At 35.3% G+C, this 19,450-nt stretch overlaps 1 protein-coding gene across 1 annotated transcript in view; it reads left to right on the top strand.

Moving 5' to 3' along the window:
- The window catches only part of Liprin-alpha (PTPRF interacting protein alpha), a 258,468-nt gene that overhangs the window by 142,060 nt on the left and 96,958 nt on the right, over nt 1–19,450 (top strand). Inside the window, exons 7-12 of the mRNA XM_069838691.1 lie at nt 163–330; nt 1,996–2,115; nt 4,872–5,009; nt 10,681–10,837; nt 12,997–13,118; nt 13,218–13,330. Coding sequence (XP_069694792.1) covers nt 163–330; nt 1,996–2,115; nt 4,872–5,009; nt 10,681–10,837; nt 12,997–13,118; nt 13,218–13,330 — 818 coding nt within the window. The remainder of the gene's footprint in view (nt 1–162; nt 331–1,995; nt 2,116–4,871; nt 5,010–10,680; nt 10,838–12,996; nt 13,119–13,217; nt 13,331–19,450) is intronic.

The raw sequence follows: 19,450 nt of genomic DNA, 5'->3' as shown, positions 1-19,450 counted from the left end.
GAACAGGCTCAACTGAACCTGAATCTAAACAGTTCATGATGATGATGATGATGATATATATATGAAGTGTATATTTCTCTTGGTTCGTTCTGTTTATTTGTCCAATGAAAAGCATATTTGTAGCATATTGGCATTGAAGTAACCTTTCTTTTGTATTTGCAGGCCACTGAGTTGAGTACATGGCAGAGGCGAGTATCGGAGCTAACGGGTAGAATCTCAGAATTAGAGGAAAGTCTAGCAAAGACTCAGAAAGAGCTGCTCAAGGCACAGGAAGGGAATGCAAAACTGCAGCGGGATCTGCGTGAGAATGTGGCACAGAAAGAGGACCAGGTGAGTTTGTGCATATTTTATAGTTTTGTATATTCCTAGTCTAAAGCAGGTATGTTTATCGTTACTAGACTACAGAGAATGGCTCAGCAGAAAATATTACATATTACAGTGTATAAAGAGGTTTATATAGACAGCTGAAGTACTCATCATAGACGTAAAAATGTATATAAGTAAGTTACCAGACATAAAGTCCAGGATTATAATGTCCATACGTCGAAATGTCCATGGAATAATATCCACGTTGAAAATGTCCATGTTAAATCATCCAGAGTCTAAATGCCCATAGTTCTATAATGTCCACTTCAATCTAATGTCCAGAGTCATAATGTCCGTAGCTCTATAATGTACACTATATCCATTGTTCACGGTAGTTATAATAACCTATGTAAAAATTTTCAAATGCAGAACTAATCAGAATTTAATTTTTTAAAGACGGGACGAAATCCTCAGTTAGTGCCATCACAGAAAGGGTAAGCCACTTCTTTCTTTTCGTGGATACCTGTACCAACATCATGACTTTGATAGAGATAGGACAAAAATATATTGGCGATACAGGAACATGAACCTCCCAAGCCTGAAAGGCATGCAGCACACAAACAACGCGGTAGAAGACTGGCACAATCTTCTTCAACACGTGATGGCTGTACATCCATCCACTTGGCGATTTATACAGTGCCTAAAGCGCGAAGAAAATGGAATTTGGACACGAATATTGCAAGTAAGAGTGAGGCATAAATTAAAGAGCCGGGAATGAAACATATTTGACGAACCAAAGACAAATTCTCCAGATTGTGAGAAACTACATCAGGTACAAAGAAAAAGGAGAAATTCTCTTAAATCTTAAAAGTATTAGTTACCATATTGAGTATACAAAGATATAATTTATGAACATTGTTGAATCTGACCTTACTTGTAAATTCAATTAGTTACCATCTTAAACGTGGGGCTCTGGTTCCCGATGATTAAGAACTTATTTGTACAAGTTATGGAATAAAATTTATTGTGTTCTATTCAAGCAGAATTTTCCTTTGAACTTGGACATATGGACGTTTGACACTATGGACATTTTGACCTACCAGACGTTTTTTCATATGGCTTTTCTGTCATATGGACATTTAGTACATGGACATTTTCACCATATGGACATTTTGACCTTATGGATGTTTTATCATATGGACGTTCTGTAGTATGGACTATATACTGTGGAAGCTATAAGTAAATTTAAACAAAACTAACTTTGAAAATTGATGTATTTTAGTTGTCTATAAAGTGTAACATGTAGAATAATATGCAGTCAGCATGGAAAATCAATTACTTTGTTTTAAGACTTTGATCATGGTTTTGTTGTGATTAAGATTTTGGTTTTTGGAGCCATATGCGGAAATGTAATCCTTGGTTATGTAGTGGATCAGAGCCTAGTGGGTACTAGAGCCTCAATTCAGGTGGTCAGTTTTCAGCAATAAAATTATTATTTTGCTCTAATATTGTAATCCTTTACATACATCAATGTTTCGATCATCCACATCAGGTTTCATGCAATTTCCACAACTCATTCTTGGTGCGTGATTTTTTTTTTTGTCAGTCAGTGTATTCTAGATTAAATTTTTTCATGAATTAAATTATTGTCTGTGAACTGTTGATTTAGTTTGTGCTCTTTGCCCTTAGGAGGAACGTATTGCTACACTTGAGAAGAGGTACCTGAATGCCCAGCGTGAATCAACATCTCTTCATGATCTAAATGAGAAGTTGGAGCAGGAACTCCAACACAAGGAGGCACAACTCAAGGTAGACTATGGAATCCTGCTAGAGTATTATGTTTCCACTTAAAACAGCGAAATTGATCAAAAACACATTTTTCAATGACCCCAGATAGATATGGATTAGGTATTGTGTTGACGGAGCAGGGAAGTCATGTTGATATGATACAGAATTGTACAGTAATGCGATTATTATCTCAAAAGAAAAGACGTATAATTTGCCTACTGTAGCCTAATTTATTATTTTGCGACAAAATCTTAGTTCAGAATTAATGTAAAAGGAAAAGTGTTAGTCATAAACAATACCTGTGTCATCATACTTTAGCGTGCATACTGTATGAATATTTTATCTCACCAAATTTTACCACCTTCCTATACATTTTTTAACAACATTCAGCATATACTTTCTGTTTCGAATGACTACTACTTTAGTAAAAGTTGTTCTTAACATAGAGCTCTAATTTTGTACAGGAAAACAGAATTCAAGATTTTTTCAGATATAGGGCCGGTTTCTTCAACCTTTGTTAAAATGCACCTAACATAGCGTTAATTAACTGTAAGTTAAAAGTATGAATTGCTGTTAAAAATATTGCGTTTCTTCAAACTTTACATTTCACATTTTAACATTCTGTTTGTTAACTCTCTGTTAGGACCAGAGATTCTAGAGTTTAACCATACCTATAACCAAGTATAGACTCAATTCTGTTTTCTGAACTCTGACAATTGCGATTCTTGCTTGTTTCCATTGTTTGATTCAGAGAGGATAGAAGTCTTTCTATTCTCTCAGGTTTGATTTCTGCTTCTTTCCATCATCTGTATCACAATAGTGTGGAGCGACATATTGCTATTCTGTTATGAATTGGAAAACATTGGAACAAAAAGAAATCCATTTTGAATCTTGCGTACACTACTTTTAACACTTGAATATAATTGATTAACTAGTGGACTTACTCGTGTTAATTATGTACGTCTGTGCGGCTTACAGCTGTTTCGGTGCATCATCACACCATCTTCGTTAAAAAGAAACCTTCTGCTGGAAATTATTTCGCAGTATAAACCAATTAAAGAGAATAAACAAACAAACGGATCTAAGTTGAAAGCGAAAAGTGAGGCTTGACAGAAAATAGCCTACACCTTTGTATGAACTTCTGGTCTGTCAAATCACAGAAATCATCCGCTCTGTTTATGTATTCATGGATATCATTTTCTAAATAATCCAGATATGTAAGTTCAGCATCTAACGCACCAGCCTTATTGGATACTTCTATGCTAACAGAGAGTTAAATGATTTAACTGCATGAAATTGGGCAGTTAAATTAACATTGGTTTTAGCAGCCTTTTAGTACTAACAGTAGTTGAAGAAATGCTTCATCTGTTAAGTTTACAGTTAAAATGGAATAACACACTGTTATAATTTAACAAACGTTGAAGAAACCGGGCCTTAATCTAAATTCTTTAGTACTCTTGACACCTACATATCTGAGTGTTAGGGATCAATAGAATACTTGTACAGTCATAATTCGTTAATTCTACACATTCACATAGTTTTTTTTTTTTTCCTTAGAAATAAATGACAGGAATGAACTTCTTCATTATTTAATATTCTCTCAAAGTACAAAAATTTCACTGTTCCATCCATCACCTAACAGGAACTGGACAGTATACAATATGAAATGTAAATTGAAAACTTCGAGCCATATTGCACTGTAAGTAGAATTGTCATTTTTGTCAGTACAACGAAGTTGCTACAGCTGCAAAACAAGTCCTTTGGTAGATTCCGAAAGACAGTTTTCATAGCAACACTTGTAGAAGTATATTTTAGTTGAAAGGCATTACTTTGAAAGTGTATGTTTAGAAAATGCCACAACCATGTTGTTGCTGTTCACGAAATTATTAACTTCATCATGTATTGAGATACAATAATAGTAATATGCGTTACAAGAGCGGTATGTTGAAGTTTTCATGTTCGAGGAAAAGTTTGAAAAAGCGAAACGTAGTTGAGCTTTTTTAATTTCCGAGAATTGAAAGAAAATATACCGCTCGTGTATCGTACATTATTTTGTGCGAAGATCGTTTATTACATACCGAAAGAGGAATTTCTAATTAGTTGCAATGAAATCTTCATCTTGGTTTCTGTTCAATGACGGCAAATTTGAAAAACAAAAATATCTATATTCAACATTGTTGCTTTAAAATGTTTTCTGTGTTTACTATACTCCAGCAGGCCGTGATATATGTCTGTCTCTTTTTTCCCCCAGTCTATGATGATGAGTCTGGAATCTTGTTGATTTTTTCACGGCTTCCTTAATGTTACTTGAATCACGAATGCAGTAACTTTAGTGGAGTTGTAGAGTTTACTTAATTCTTGCAAATATTTAAAAACAATAATTAACAGTGCAATTTAGGTGAAATTGCAGTGGTAAGTTTCCAATTTATAATTATTACTATATTGAACGTCTCTAAAAATAATATGTTAAAAGCCTAAAGCAGTAAAATCAATATGTCACTTAAGTGGTAAGAAGAGGGAAATTGTTATGTGTGTTAGGTTGGGAATACTGAATGTGGAATTTTAGACTTTCCGCGGATTGGTTTTGTGCGGAAACCAAGGAAATACGCACGATCTCGCACAAAAGTCGTTACCTACGGGAATCATCATATTACGACGGAAGCGTTGATATTGCTGAGGAAAGACAAGAGAGAAACAGGAAAATAATTTGGGATCGAGATTTAACTTGAATGAGGACTTTAGCCCGGGGAATCTGTAGTTGCTTGACCTGTTAACAGCTGCAGGAGGAGAAGATCCGAGCAATCCAGGAGAAGCTAGAACTGTCTGAGCAGAAACTGGCTCAGTTCGCAAAACTGCCAGAAATGGAGGAGGAACTGAAGCAGAGAATGGAGGCCCTTACGCAGGTGAGGGTGCAGGTACGCTACAGTGATGTCACAAGTCGGTGTCGTCTGTCTCTTTTACTGCCTCTTTCTTTTCCGTAGAGCATGATTTGATTCACTTACTTGGGTTGGATAAAAAGTAATGGCAACAGTTCGATATTTCTGACATGGCTTTATTCACAGGGGTACAACATTTACGTGCTTTCAATATAGTCGCCCCCCCCCTTATTTATTACCTTTTGCCAAATGTTTGGAAGGCGTCGTACACCATCAGCGCATCCATCTTTGTTGATGTTCCGTATTGACCGCCCTAAAGCACGAATAAGTTCATCTCTGGTACTGTACCGGGTCCCTTGCAGTGGTTCTTTCACTTTGGTGAAAAGATTGTAATCGCATGGATCATATCGGGTGAGTACGGAGGATGTTCCAGAATCTCCTATTGCCAGCGACACAAGAGGTCCTTGACATCAGCAGCGGTGTGACTCCTTGCATTATCATAAAGAATGATGGGGTTCTGTACCCCCAAGTGTCGTCTTTTTCTACTGAGGGCTGGACGAAGGTGGTGCTGCAGGAACCTGCAGTAGTAGTCCGTGTTTACCGTCTGCCTTGGAAGTACAGCGTGGTGCAGTATTACCCCATCAATGTCATAGGCTACAATGTACATCACCTTCACAGCACTTCCAACAAGGCCTTCCCGAAACGCTTTAACCCATCGTGCCACTGTGCAATATGGCAACGCTGCATCGCCACATGCTTCACGCAGTCCCTGAAAACATTCTTGTGCACTACGACCTCGTGCCACTTCAATTTTGATCCAGGAACGTTGCTCTAGTTTTGTAAACATGATCTTAGGGCGCTCGCACTATCCCTATGAAAGTCAACGTTCTACACACTGCAGTAGATTGACAGAGTACTGTCGCCGCTGGCTACACTAAGTCATCTAACAGTCCTTGTTCATGTCCACACAGCTGGCAACTCTCGAATGCACCATCGTCACGTGACAGCAGTGTTGCCATTACTTTTTATCCAACCTATGTATTAACATTTATGAATATTACACAAAAAAATATTTTCAAATTTTTCGTGTAAGTTTGGAATATATTCCAATCATACGCGAGGAATTTCAACAACATTTTATACAATTTTTAATTACAAATACTTCCAAATTTGTAATTTAAAAATTTACTCTTAGGAATGAAGTAATAATACTACTACTGTTTGAAGTGTAATGTTACCGAAATTGTGACACACATTGTACTTACACATTATATAGTCCTACACACATTAATATAACTAATCTTAACTTCTACTGACATGATTATGCAGTAAGACATGTATTTAATTGAATTGTATTATCTATGTATAGTATGATTTATTCTGTCATCTAGAACACTATCCTCATACTTAAAGATTCTATATACACTAGTATTAATACCCTTACCATGGATGTTGCATGATTTAAATTTGTTAGATCTAAATGTTGTTACAATGTTTGTACTTTATATGCATGAAATTTGAAGTTTTGTGTATATTTAAGTAATACAGTAGTATCTTGTGTAAAGAATTGGCATTTCTTTAATGATATTACATTGTAATGTGTTCCTTTCATTCAAAATGACAGGTCTACTCTTTCTATGGCATGAAAAAATATTTTTTGTAAATAACAGTTTAATTTTTCACATTTACTAATATACAGGGCATATCAAAAGTCCGGTAACACTTTCAATATTTTATTACACAAAAACTACTAATGATAGCACTTTCAAACACACGTCAGTTTAAAGTCAAACTCTCAAAGTTCGTTTTACACCTTACAGAGATTCAATGTATGAACCACAAGTGACTCAGCAGATGTCCAAACGATAATCAAACTCTTCCCATACCCTTTTCAACATATCCTCTGTGACCGTGGCGGCAGCTTCTCGAATTCTGGTTTTTAGTTCCTCTAAATCACGTGGCAAAGGCGGTACAAACACACTGTCCTTTAGGTACCCCCATAGAAAAAAGTCACATGCAGTCATATCAGGTGACCTTGGTGGCCATGTCATGAAACATCTGTCCCTTACTCCAGCACGTCCTATCCAACGATCAGACATCTCCGTATTCATGTAAGCACGAACTGCATTGTGGAAATGTGGTGGAGCCCCATCTTGCTGAAAGATGAAATCGTCATCGAGATATTGTCTAAGTTGAGGCACCAACCATTGCTCCAACATGTCCAGATATGAATGTCCAGTCACAGCAGCCTCAATGAAGAAGAAAGGTCCGTACAGTTTTCGATGTGACAACGCGCAGAAAACATTCACCTTTGATGAATCACGCTCATGTTCAATGATTCTGTGAGGTTTCTGTGTACCCCAAACACGACAGTTATGCTTGTTAATTTTCCCACTCGTATGGAATGTCGCTTCGTCGCTGAAAATTAAGCGGCTGAATAACTTTGAGAGTTTGGCTTTAAACTGACGTGTGTTTGAAAGTGCTATCATTAGTAGTTTTTGTGTAATGAAATATTGAAAGTGTTACCGGACTTTTGATATGGCCTGTATTTTCATCTTTTTATTTCGCAACTTAAAATTAAGAACTGGAATTGTAAGAAAATAATAATACAGAAATATCCCAAAAGCACACCACATAACATTAATGCAGTCATTCTTTGATTAAGGATTTAAAGACAATGTTTCGCATCTTATTCCTCTCGCAAAACTTTTTTGTCGAAGCCTTCTTTCTTGCTTTCATATTATATTATATCATGTTCATTTGTAAGTGTAGTATGTTATTGCAACCACCACCCCATTCCTCTCCACTTCACCCTCTCCTCATTATAATTATCTCAATCAGTGGCGGCTGCTGCATATGGTAGCAGGTTTGCACTACCACCAAAATTTTTCTCGTGAAATGCTTTAATTCTTGTTTGTGAGTGCCATTATTTTTAAATCTTAATTTTACTCAGGATAGGGACTGATGGCGGGCTTATGTCAGGGTGAAAATGAACCTCTGGGTTCTCTAAAAGCCATAAGTAAGTAGCATTTTATTACCTTTACATTTTAAACAAGTTTAGTCTGACCAGTATCTGTGGGCTCTCAATTGTGATGAGAACTTCGTTTGTAGCTAGCAACCTTGCTAGCTACCTAAATAAAAACTATACTTGGGCTTGTGCAGGGGTTGAGAGACGCGATGGGAGGGACGTGAGGTTTAACTTCTGTAATCTCAATACTGTGTAAACACAGAAGTATTCATTGCGGTGTTTGACTCAAGTGTAAAGACGTGAGGATCCATCTCGTCTATATGAATCTCGTTGGGCTACAGTAATAAAGTTACCAAAACAAATAAATTATCATTTCTCCCTCCACTCTCTTCTTCTCCTTTGTCCTTTTTTTTCACTTCTTGCAGTATTCTATTTGTTTCTTTTGCCTATCTTCCATTTATTCTTTATATCTTCCCTTCACTATCCATCTCATATTTTTTTCTTCTGTTTTCTTCTTTTTCTTCTTATTCACTGTAGTCATTATCATGATTATTCTTCTTATTTTTCAAAGTCCCTTCAGTATGCTCCCAATTGATTGTAGTGGTAGCTAATATACAGTAATTATCTGTAAAATGTAAATGTGTAAGAAATAAGAATTTTGCAAGAAAAATATTTTCAGGCCATAGAAAATTATAGAAAATGCTACAGATGTACCTTTTTTTTTCTGAAATGGAAGACTTTCGGCTCAATAAATACAGAATTCTATGAATATCTGTTATTCTAAATCTGTTTATTATGTGCATGATAGTAACTCATCACATAGAATTTGAACTTGCCAAATTTTAAGCGAATCACATTAATGTTGGAAATCTCTATGATCAAATATTACAGGATTACAACATGGAATTGTGTCCTTCTTGTCCTTTCCATGTATTCTCAGTAGGCTCATGTTTTGAGATATATGGGAATTCCCTTTCTGCACTACCATCATGTAATGTCAACCTGATAGGAAAATTTAGACTACTTGCTCTGCTTTTTAATTCTACCCTTAATTAAAAAAAATTAAGTATGCCTCCAGACACTTTGGTTGGCGAGTTGGTATAGTGCTGGCCTTCTATGCCCAAGGTTGCGGGTTCGATCCCAGGCCAGGTCGATGGCATTTAAGTGTGCTTAAATGCGACAGGCTTATGTCAGTAGATTTACTGGCATATAAAAGAACTCCTGCGGGACAAAATTCTGGCACATCCAGCAACGCTGATATAACCTCTGCAGTTGCGAGCGTTGTTAAATAAAACATAACATTTAACATTTTTCAGACACTTTGGGAAAAGTATTGATTTAATACCCCAACATGTTCAGTCAATTTAAGACAGCATGTATTATGATAATAAATTATTGAAAGAATTTTAATTTTGCCCTTTAAATATGCAGACAATGTAACAAATGTACCGTAACATTTTAAAATTTCTTTTCAGAACGAAAAGTTACATTTGTTTGGATCAAATTTCTGTAGATTTAAAGGGCAAAACTAAAATTCTTTCATATAATACACTGCTTCCTTAAGGAGTTAGGTACAGCTTACAGCAGTAAAATTTTGGAAATATTCAACATTTTTTTCCTCCATTACTGTATCTTGTACAATAATGAAAATTAGTATGTATAAAACATTGTCCTTCTGCTATATGAAAAAAATATTTTTAGATTTAAAAAAATTATTTATATATATATATTTTTTTTTCCAAAATTCAGTTCACTGAGCAGTGATAAAGCGTTTCCCACATAACTAAAAAAATATCCAACATTCTGTGATGAAATTTCTTGTGTGTATTAATGCATGTCAAATCTACAATATGATATAAGATCATTTCTCTATCTTTGATAGATTGTCTGATAAAAAATAAATTTATTTTACAAATTGGTCAAAAACAGTATTTTCTTCTAACACAAAATAAAATAAATATTTTATTTATTAAGGAATGTAGTTGAAAGAGCATGATATTATGAACATGAGTTTCAGCAATAAAATGAAAGAAAGAGAACATGAAAAAGTTAACAAGTTTATGAGTTATGAGAGAAACGCTTCATCACTGCACAGTGAACTGCACATTTTGAATTTTGAATATATATATATATATATATATATATATATATATATATATAAATGATTTTTTTAAACCGTAAAAATATTTTTTTCATATAGCAGAAGGACAGTGTTTTACACATACCAATTTTCATTATTGTACAAGATACAGTAATGGAGGGAAAAAATGTTGAATATTTCCAAAAATTTTACTGCCGTAAGCTGTACCTAACCCCTTAAACTGAGTGAGCATGTTGAGATTTAGATCAATGGCTTTGTCAAAACACGCTATCAAATGTTCCATGTAAAACAGTTTTTATCTCGAAAAGGAAGCAAAAACGAGCAAAATTGTATTGAACTTTTTTGTTTGAAATATCTCAAAGAATAACCCCCTGAAATTAATGACATTACTTACGGTTGACCCTATATATAAATACACTGTATACATTAGGAATCTCTTGTTAGTAGATGAAATTTTGAATGACTTAACAATCATAATTATTGTTGAAATAGTATTATGCCATTGGTTAAGTAACCTTATAATAAAGCTGTTCCTGTCTTCAAAATGCAAAATATATTGAGATATAATTATTTCACCTTTGAACAAATATAGTTATATTGTTATATAGTATTATTTCTTGGGTAATTGTATGATTTCACAGGCACAAGAGCGCCATGGCTCTGCTGAGGACCGAATTCAAAGGCTGGAAGCTCAATTAGAAGAGAAGAATGCAGAGTTAGTGCGACTCAACCAGAGGCTCAAGATGAATGAGGAGCACAACACTAGACTGTCCTCCACAGTCGACAAGCTTCTGTCAGGTCAGACTTCTTCACTGCACATCATGTTTCGTATTGAACTGCGTTCATTGATGTTATGAAACCATAATAGTAATAATGGAAGTAATTTTATAAGAAATGTTAATACCGCATAACACAGAGGGTTTGGAATTGAACGGGTTACATCAGCTTCTTGTCTATGCGGATGACGTGAATATGTTAGGAGAAAATCCACAAACGATTAGGGAAAAACGGGGAAATTCTAGTTGAAGCAAGTAAAGTGATAGGGTTGGAAGTAAATCCCGAAAAGACTAAGTATATGATTATGTCTCGTGACGAGAATATTTTACGAACTGGAAATATGAAAATTGGAAATTTATCCTTTGAAGAGGTGGAAAAATTCAAATATCTTGGAGCAACAGTAACAAATATAAATGATACTCGGGAGGAAATTAAACGCAGAATAATTATGGGAAATGCATGTTATTATTCGGTTGAGAAGCTTTTGTCTTCTAGTCTGCTGTCAAAAAATCTGAAAGTTAGAATTTATAAAACAGTTATATTACCGGTTGTTCTGTATGGTTGTGAAACTTGGACTCTCACTTTGAGAGAGGAACATAAGTTAAGGGTGTTTGAGAATAAGGTGCTTGGGAAAATATTTTGGGGTAAGAAGGATGAAGTTACAGGAGAATGGAGAAAGTTACACAACACAGAACTGCACGCATTGTTTTCTTCACTTGACATAATTAGGAACATTAAATCCAGACGTTTGAGATGGGCAGGGCATGTAGCATGTATGGGCAAATCCAGAAATGCATATAGAGTGTTAGTTGGGAGGCCGGAGGGAAAAAGGCCTTCAGGGAGGCCGAGACGTAGATGGGAAGATAATATTAAAATGGATATGAGGGAGGTGGGATATGATGATAGAGAATGGATTAATCTTGCTCAGGATAGGGACCAATGGCAGGCTTATGTGAGGGCGGTAATGAACCTCCGGGTTCCTTAAAAACCAGTAAGTAAGTAAGTAAGTATTGCCGGAAAAATACAATATAAAGAAATTGTAAATTTACAAAATTCTAGCACTCCCCTGGAAGAGAGTGTTCTCGTGCTCAGGGGAGGATTCGATAAATAATACATTTTTATGAATAAATTACAATAAATTAACATCTAAAAATTAATAATATATTACTCATAACAAATTGCTTACATACATTCTTAAAATTTAAACTGTTGGACGTAAATAGACGTGGGTATTTCTTTATTAATTTGTTGTAAATTCTAGGCCGATATTACTATGATTGAAAGTAGTGCTCGTTAAACACTTGAGTTGAAACAAACGTATTGTATCCATTGTTTTGATATTGTGTTTGTGAGTATATGAGCTGAAATAGGCGTGATTTTCATGTATAAAATGTAATAATGCAATTATATAAATTTGATTTATTTTCAAGACTTTAAATTCTAAAAATAATTTTTCTGTAGGATAATCAATAGGTTTTTCAAAAAGACGTATTTTAATTATTATTTTCTATAATAAATCTAGTGGATTAAAGTTAGTTTTATAAGTACTACTCCATTGTAATATTTCATATTGGGTTGTAGACTGAAATAAGGCAAGATAAACTGTACGCAGTTAGCTATGGACTACTATTATTAGGTTTATAAAACATGGGCCTAACTTACAATATTGTTTAGTAGTGCCCTTTGCAGTTCTTTTTATGTGCCTGACTGTAGGCATCTGAATAGGAGATTGTTTTGAGATATATAGTACAAAAGTGAACTTGGAGTGGTATTGTATGCTATTACATTTCAGTATTTGAAAAATTAATAGAAATTTGTGTAGAGGTATTTGTGATGGATACCTGTTCAGTTAGTTTATAGGTCTTGTCAGTAAAAACTAAGAATAATACGGTATATAGAAATTTTCAGTGATTCTTTACAGTTACATGTAATTCTCAATATCCTCTCCTTTCATAATGGAACAGACTTTACATAAAAGTTAAATATTGGCATTTGTAGCTCGATAATTAACAAGTATTTTATTCTTTTCGTAATCATTAGATACTTAAGCCCACTACAGTATCAGTGCTAATATTTAAATGGTTCTGGGCTGAAAATTTTGAAGTAGCTACATTTTTAAATCTTACCATCCTCCTTTTGTTGTAAGAAAAATCTAACATAGTTACACATTTTCTTTTTAGAATCCAACGAAAGGTTACAGGTTCATCTGAAAGAGAGAATGCATGCATTGGAAGAAAAGAATGCTCTAACACAAGAACTTGAGAAAACAAGGAAAGTTGCTGAAGATTTGCAAGGAGAAAAGGTAATTCAAGAAAGATCTTGTTAAAAATTTTATTGTGTGTTGATTTAATGCCATGTACCAAGAATTTAACTTCACATGCTTTATTTTGTGTCTTTTAAGGGTGACATTGTCAAAGAGTTGGGCAAAGCAAGGTTAGAAATTGACAATGTTAAGCGACAGATGTTGCAGCAAGAAATTGCCTTTAATATTCAACAGACTGATGCATTAACAAGGTTAGTACTTATGTTTGGTCGGATTCAAATAATTCTTGTTGCACAGTTGATTGACCATTATTATTATTTTACAAAAATACTTTGGTCTGTGATGAACAGTTATTTTTAATTCAAAAAGTTTTAATTAAGCTTCAGTTTTCTATGTTTTTAATCATATTTATCTGTTTTACATTGTTTACCAATTGAGAGTCCCATTTACAAGCACAATTAGAACTCCATAACAAATTAAATATGTAACGATCATACCAGCTTTATTTATTATCACTGTTTGCTATGTAATAAGGAAAGATTAATAAACTCTAAATTTATTGATAGTAGTAATATTAAATGTTTTATGTATTCTGTCTTAAGGTAGGAAGACAGATAATTAGAAGTAATAATGAGGAAAGAAGAAGGAAAGATATATGTACCGGTAATTATTACTTGATTTATCGTACTAACTTGTTTATAGTTTCTACTCAGTACTTTAACATGAATATTATTTATGTGTAGGAGAATTAACTAGGTAATTTACAACTTGGTTTTTTATTTTAACATACGAAAGTTGTCATAACCATATTCTAAGAAATTAAAAAGTAGAAAAACAGAATCTTTGCATGGTTTATACCCAGATTTATGAACATGATGTATTTATAAAAATTGATTCCTTCCATTTCCTATTTCCATTTTTTATAGTCAATCCATAGATCGTTTTACATTCCTCAAGCTACCACGATATTATACGCATTGTTTGGATCTTTCAATTTGCTGTTGTTCGTTTGTTCTTTCCAACTCTTCCAAATTTATCTTTCAGCTGCATTACTTTATTTGCTTATTAGATACCTATTCTTTCTAGCCATGATCTCCTAGCAACTTCCTGAAGAAATTCATTTTTATGACATTTCTTTTATCCATTTATTGTGCAATTGCTACATTTCATAACCAATTTATATTACTGCTGCCGCTATGATAGGATTCCCATTTGTCCTGTTTTTTACTAAATTGTCCCAGTGTCCCAAATTTATTCCAGTTCTCCTCCTTCCTGAAAAATAACTGTGGATTACAGGTTTTATTCCGTTTTTAAATATAACCATATAACTAGCACTCCTGGTGGCCAATCCATGACATGTCGTTGATCAATTTTAAGTATATTTATTTGTGATGTATACTTATTTTTATTGTAGAATTTATGTTAATATGTATATTTTTATACCAGTACTGGTACTATGTTATTTAAAATTAAACGTATGTAGTGATTTATTTTCGGGTTTCTTAACTTTTAACATGCCTTTTTTTTTTTTTTTTTTTTACAATAATTAAAATTCCTGTAATAGCATAATGGGTTGATTCCATCAACTCTTGGTTGCACATTTCAATTTATCATGACTGATGATGTCCTGGCTACTGGCCAGTCTGTCCTAATGGTTCTCTATTCCTGAAACTCCAGTTCTAGACTGTCCCAGACCTCAGTATTCATATTCATTGATTCATAGGTTATTATTTAACATTATTCGAGTTCTTGCAAAGAGCCTTTTGGAGTCTGGCACATTCTGAAACCTGTTCAATCTCCCCCAGGGTTCTCTATTCCTGAAACTCCAGTTCTAGACTGTACCAGACCTCAATATTCATATTCATTGATTCATAGGTTATTATTTAACATTATTCGAGTTCTTGCAAAGAGCCTTTTGGAGTCTGGCACATTCTGAAACTTGTTCAATCTCCCCCAGGGTTCTCTATTCCTGAAACTCCAGTTCTAGACTGTACCAGACCTCAATATTCATATTCATAGATTCATAGGTTATTATTTAACATTATTCGAGTTCTTGCAAAGAGCCTTTTGGAGTCTGGCACATTCTGAAACCTGCTCAATCTCCCCCAGGGTTCTCTATTCCTGAAACTCCAGTTCTAGACTGTCCCAGACCTCAATATTCATATTCATAGATTCATAGGTTATTATTTAACATTATTCGAGTTCTTGCAAAGAGCCTTTTGGAGTCTGGCACATTCTGAAACCTGCTCAATCTCCCCCAGGGTTCTCTATTCCTGAAACTCCAGTTCTAGACTGTACCAGACCTCAATATTCATATTCATAGATTCATAGGTTATTATTTAACATTATTCGAGTTCTTGCAAAGAGCCTTTTGGAGTCTGGCACATTCTGAAACCTGCTCAATCTCCCCCAGGGTTCTCTATTCCTGAAACTCCAGTTCTAGACTGTACCAGACCTCAATATTCATATTCATAGATTCATAGGTTATTATTTAACATTATTCGAGTTCTTGCAAAGAGCCTTTTGGAGTCTGGCACATTCTGAAACCTGCTCAATCTCCCCCAGGGTTCTCTATTCCTGAAACTCCAGTTCTAGACTGTCCCAGACCTCAATATTCATATTCATAGATTCATAGGTTATTATTTAACATTATTCGAGTTCTTGCAAAGAGCCTTTTGGAGTCTGGCACATTCTGAAACCTGCTCAATCTCCCCCAGGATTCTCTATTCCTGAAACTCCAGTTCTAGACTGTCCCAGACCTCAATATTCTTATTCATTGATTCATAGGTTATTATTTAACATTATTCGAGCTCTTGCAAAGAGCCTTTTGGAGTCTGGCACATTCTGAAACCTGCTCAATCTCCCCCAGGAGTACTTCATTTCATCCCTTAAAGCTTTATTATATTTAGTCAAGGACTTTTGTATTCAGTCCATTGCCTTGATTGGCCATATTAAATAACCTTATAACTTCCCTTTCCTAACAGCAAGGTCTTTGTTCCGCAACATTTGTGGAAAATTCAAGGAAAGTGAAGAAATTGTGAACCTCCATCCTCATGAATTTTTTCATCGACAGCACGCACCAAATCGTCATTGACCAAAGATGGCCGACCGGTACACTGCTCGTCATGCACAGAGATGCAGCACTCGTTGAACTTCCTAACCCATCTCCTGACCATTCCATCACTAATGGCATCATCACCATACACCTCACAAAGTTGACGATGAATGTCAGCTGGTTTGATGTTTCTCACATTCAAGAAATGGATAACAGAGCGCATCTCACAGTCGGCGGGGTGCTCGATCACTTTAAACATTTCAACTGATCACAACTAACCACACACACGGACTGAAGCTCTGAAACTGCATGCACAGCTTACCTGAGGACTGAAGAAGAAAACACGCATGCGCAAAATAACGATTGCAGCGATGCGACAGCTATAATTGAAAACTGAACTTACTCTAAGAACATGCCTCGTATGAGTCAAAATCAACTGAGAAGGCCAGTGTTTGCCCCTTCTCAGCCATCTTCCAACTCATAACAAGCCATTCCTCCGTTTTTTACTCAGGATTCTATGGTGTCTGGTATTCACATGAGCACCTTGGGCCTTTTGGGAAAGTCCTTGGAGTTTAATCTTAGCATGCAGGCTTTCACGGCCAGTGTCTAGTTGAAACGGAGCTTTTGGGCTAAGATGCCATGGTCTACTGGTGCTGATATTCCCAGACGTTTCGTCTACTACTGCGGCAGACATCTTCAGTGGTTAGGTATCCTAGGTCGAAGTCTTCCTGAGTATGAAACACCAGCTCCAGACGGCTTCATCCCACTGGATCTATACTAGGACACAGAGATCCGACGGGTGCGGACCGCTGCGACAACGGAACACTAAGGCCAATCCCCGGCTCTATAAATAAAGATAAGCAACCAGTCAGGTTATCAGTTGCTACAGGCATCCCTAGCAGGAGACTTCGACCTAGGATACCTAACCACTAAAGATGTCTGCCGCAGTAGCAGACAAAATGTCTGGGAACATCTGCACCAGTAGACCACGGCATCTTAGCCGAAAGCTCCGTTTCAATCCTTTGAGTTTACTACTTTAAACTCTTCTCCCTCCCAAAGATCTTCAACTCCGCTTACCAGCTGGATAAGTCAGCCTCTGTTCATTTGATTTGCGCTGGTTATCCGAAGGATGCACTGCATAAATTTAGAATTAACAAATTGTAACAAATCAAGAAATGGATTCAGAACATCTCAAAATCTGTGCGGCAGTGGCTAACCATGACAATATCTTTGAAAAAAATTGGAGTGCAAGAGGTCAAATGACTTTATTGTCAAATGCCTGGCATTAGAAAACAACAACAAATTGTAACAATCTTTCCTCTGAAAGAGGTGCATTCACTGCTTCAATTAGTTTTGACTGAACCAGAGAGTTGCTTGTTCCTGATTTAGTATTGAATCAGAATGTTGTTGATGAACAACCACCATCTTGATACCATCTCTAAAGGACAGTCTGTTCCAATTGGAACCCTCTGTCTCTTTGGCTGCTATTTTGTTGGTGTGGGAAAGCTGGAATCCAAGTGAGGTCTTTTTGATGCCCCTCTTGTTCCAGCAACTACTGTTGTTGAGTCTGAGGTCTGTTTGTATGAGCTTCCAACTATCCAAGTACCCTTTCTCATTTTCTTCTCCTTTAGAAGTTTCCTCCTTTGTGCCGCTGTGACTTTTGTGGTCCTCTGTCTCGTTTTAGCATTGGCTGAAGTCAACTTCTCTACAAAGGGCTCAGTTGAAGATTGCTTGAGTAGCTTCTTGTACATTTTGATTATTTTGGATTTGGTTTTTGGTTTCGTGAGAATGGGGAATAACAGTCTGCACCGCTAGAGCCCTTTTTACTGATGTAAGGATAATTACTCTGGGATTTCGCCCTGTTTCTCAGAAACTCTGTTCAAGACACTTCTTCCATGTGCCAAGCACCCCTCTGGCACAGAAACATACAACACGTTGGGATCGGGGAGTTGGTTCACAGTCTGTTATTTGAGTATTCAGAGACATATCTGCACTAAGACGAGACTTTGGACCAAAGTTGACTTTGGAAAGTACAAAGTCACCATTTTCCTATTCACAGTCTACACTTTGAGGAAAGTAAACTTCAATTGTGACTTTACTTCGAAGTCGCCGAAAATCTAGACTTTGACTTTGACTTTCGTTCGTGGACAAAAGGAAAATGACTGATATTTGGTAAATTGTTGAATTTGCCGAGAATATTGAAGATTTCTAGGAGATTATTAAAGCAGCTCATGTTCTTTAGCGTATTATTATAGGTTATAAATTCAAATCAAGGTACGAATTTGATAAACAGACAGTATTAAATATCCTCGTCATGTTTCAACTTCATTCATGAATAATCAAAGAGGATTATCTGTTCCACCAATAAATAATACAACTTATTTCATCGCGATTTTACGCTATAGGTAAGGAATAATAGCTTAATATTGATTCTTACTATTTAATTCTATAGAGGATAGGTTATACAGTTGGAAATGCAGTTAATTTATAATCCTTGCAGTCGTCATAATAATGTTTTCCGCATGTTGATTTCAGATAATTTTTAAGTAGTTTCTGCAGACATGCAGGGAATAACTCTGTCAACTGTCAGCAGGATAATATGTCTCTTTCATAGTCTGTCATTGGTGGAATCTTATCTTCCATATCTTCACAACGAAATTATTTTACAATGAAATAATTTCCTTAATGTAAAACTAACGTAACCACAATAGATGTTTTATTCACAACAAAATTCTTAACAGGCAATACTATTTCAGATAAACTATACCATCATGTTTTGTAGTTATGAACTGTGTTATATACAAGACTGTTCGAACTGAGTTACGATTTTTTGTGGCCAGGTAGAAGAACAAATTATTATCGATTGGTGTAAAGACCTAAAAATGTCAATTTTTGCACTTAAGTTAGTTTCACAATAAGCCCTCGAATAATATTATTCTTATGTAAAGCTGCAAGAACTATTAACTATAATGTATTTATTTATGTACAATAAAGTTTACTTCAATTATTTAAAAAAAAACTATTAACAATTGCTTAACATGTACCGATATTCAATTGTTTCATTGATTTGTGACTCAAAAGATGGCTTTGATTGTTGCAATGCCTACTATATTTCAGCTATCTGTTAATTTAATTCATTTAGAAGGCAGTGATTTTGATTGCCAACATTAGAATAAGATTGTCAAATCTCGACTTACCAAAGTCAAAGTCTCAGAAGTACTGTCTATGAATAGGACTTTTAACAAAGTAAAACTTTACAACGAAAGTCCTCATCCAAAGTCTCGTTTATGAATACGGCCCTAAGTCCAGCATCTAC

The sequence above is a fragment of the Periplaneta americana genome, chromosome 11 (assembly GCF_040183065.1).
Source record: "Periplaneta americana isolate PAMFEO1 chromosome 11, P.americana_PAMFEO1_priV1, whole genome shotgun sequence".
NCBI classification, from domain to species: Eukaryota; Metazoa; Arthropoda; class Insecta; order Blattodea; family Blattidae; genus Periplaneta; species Periplaneta americana.
Note: the sequence above shows the minus strand (reverse complement) of the source record. Positions and strands in the feature narration are given on the sequence as shown.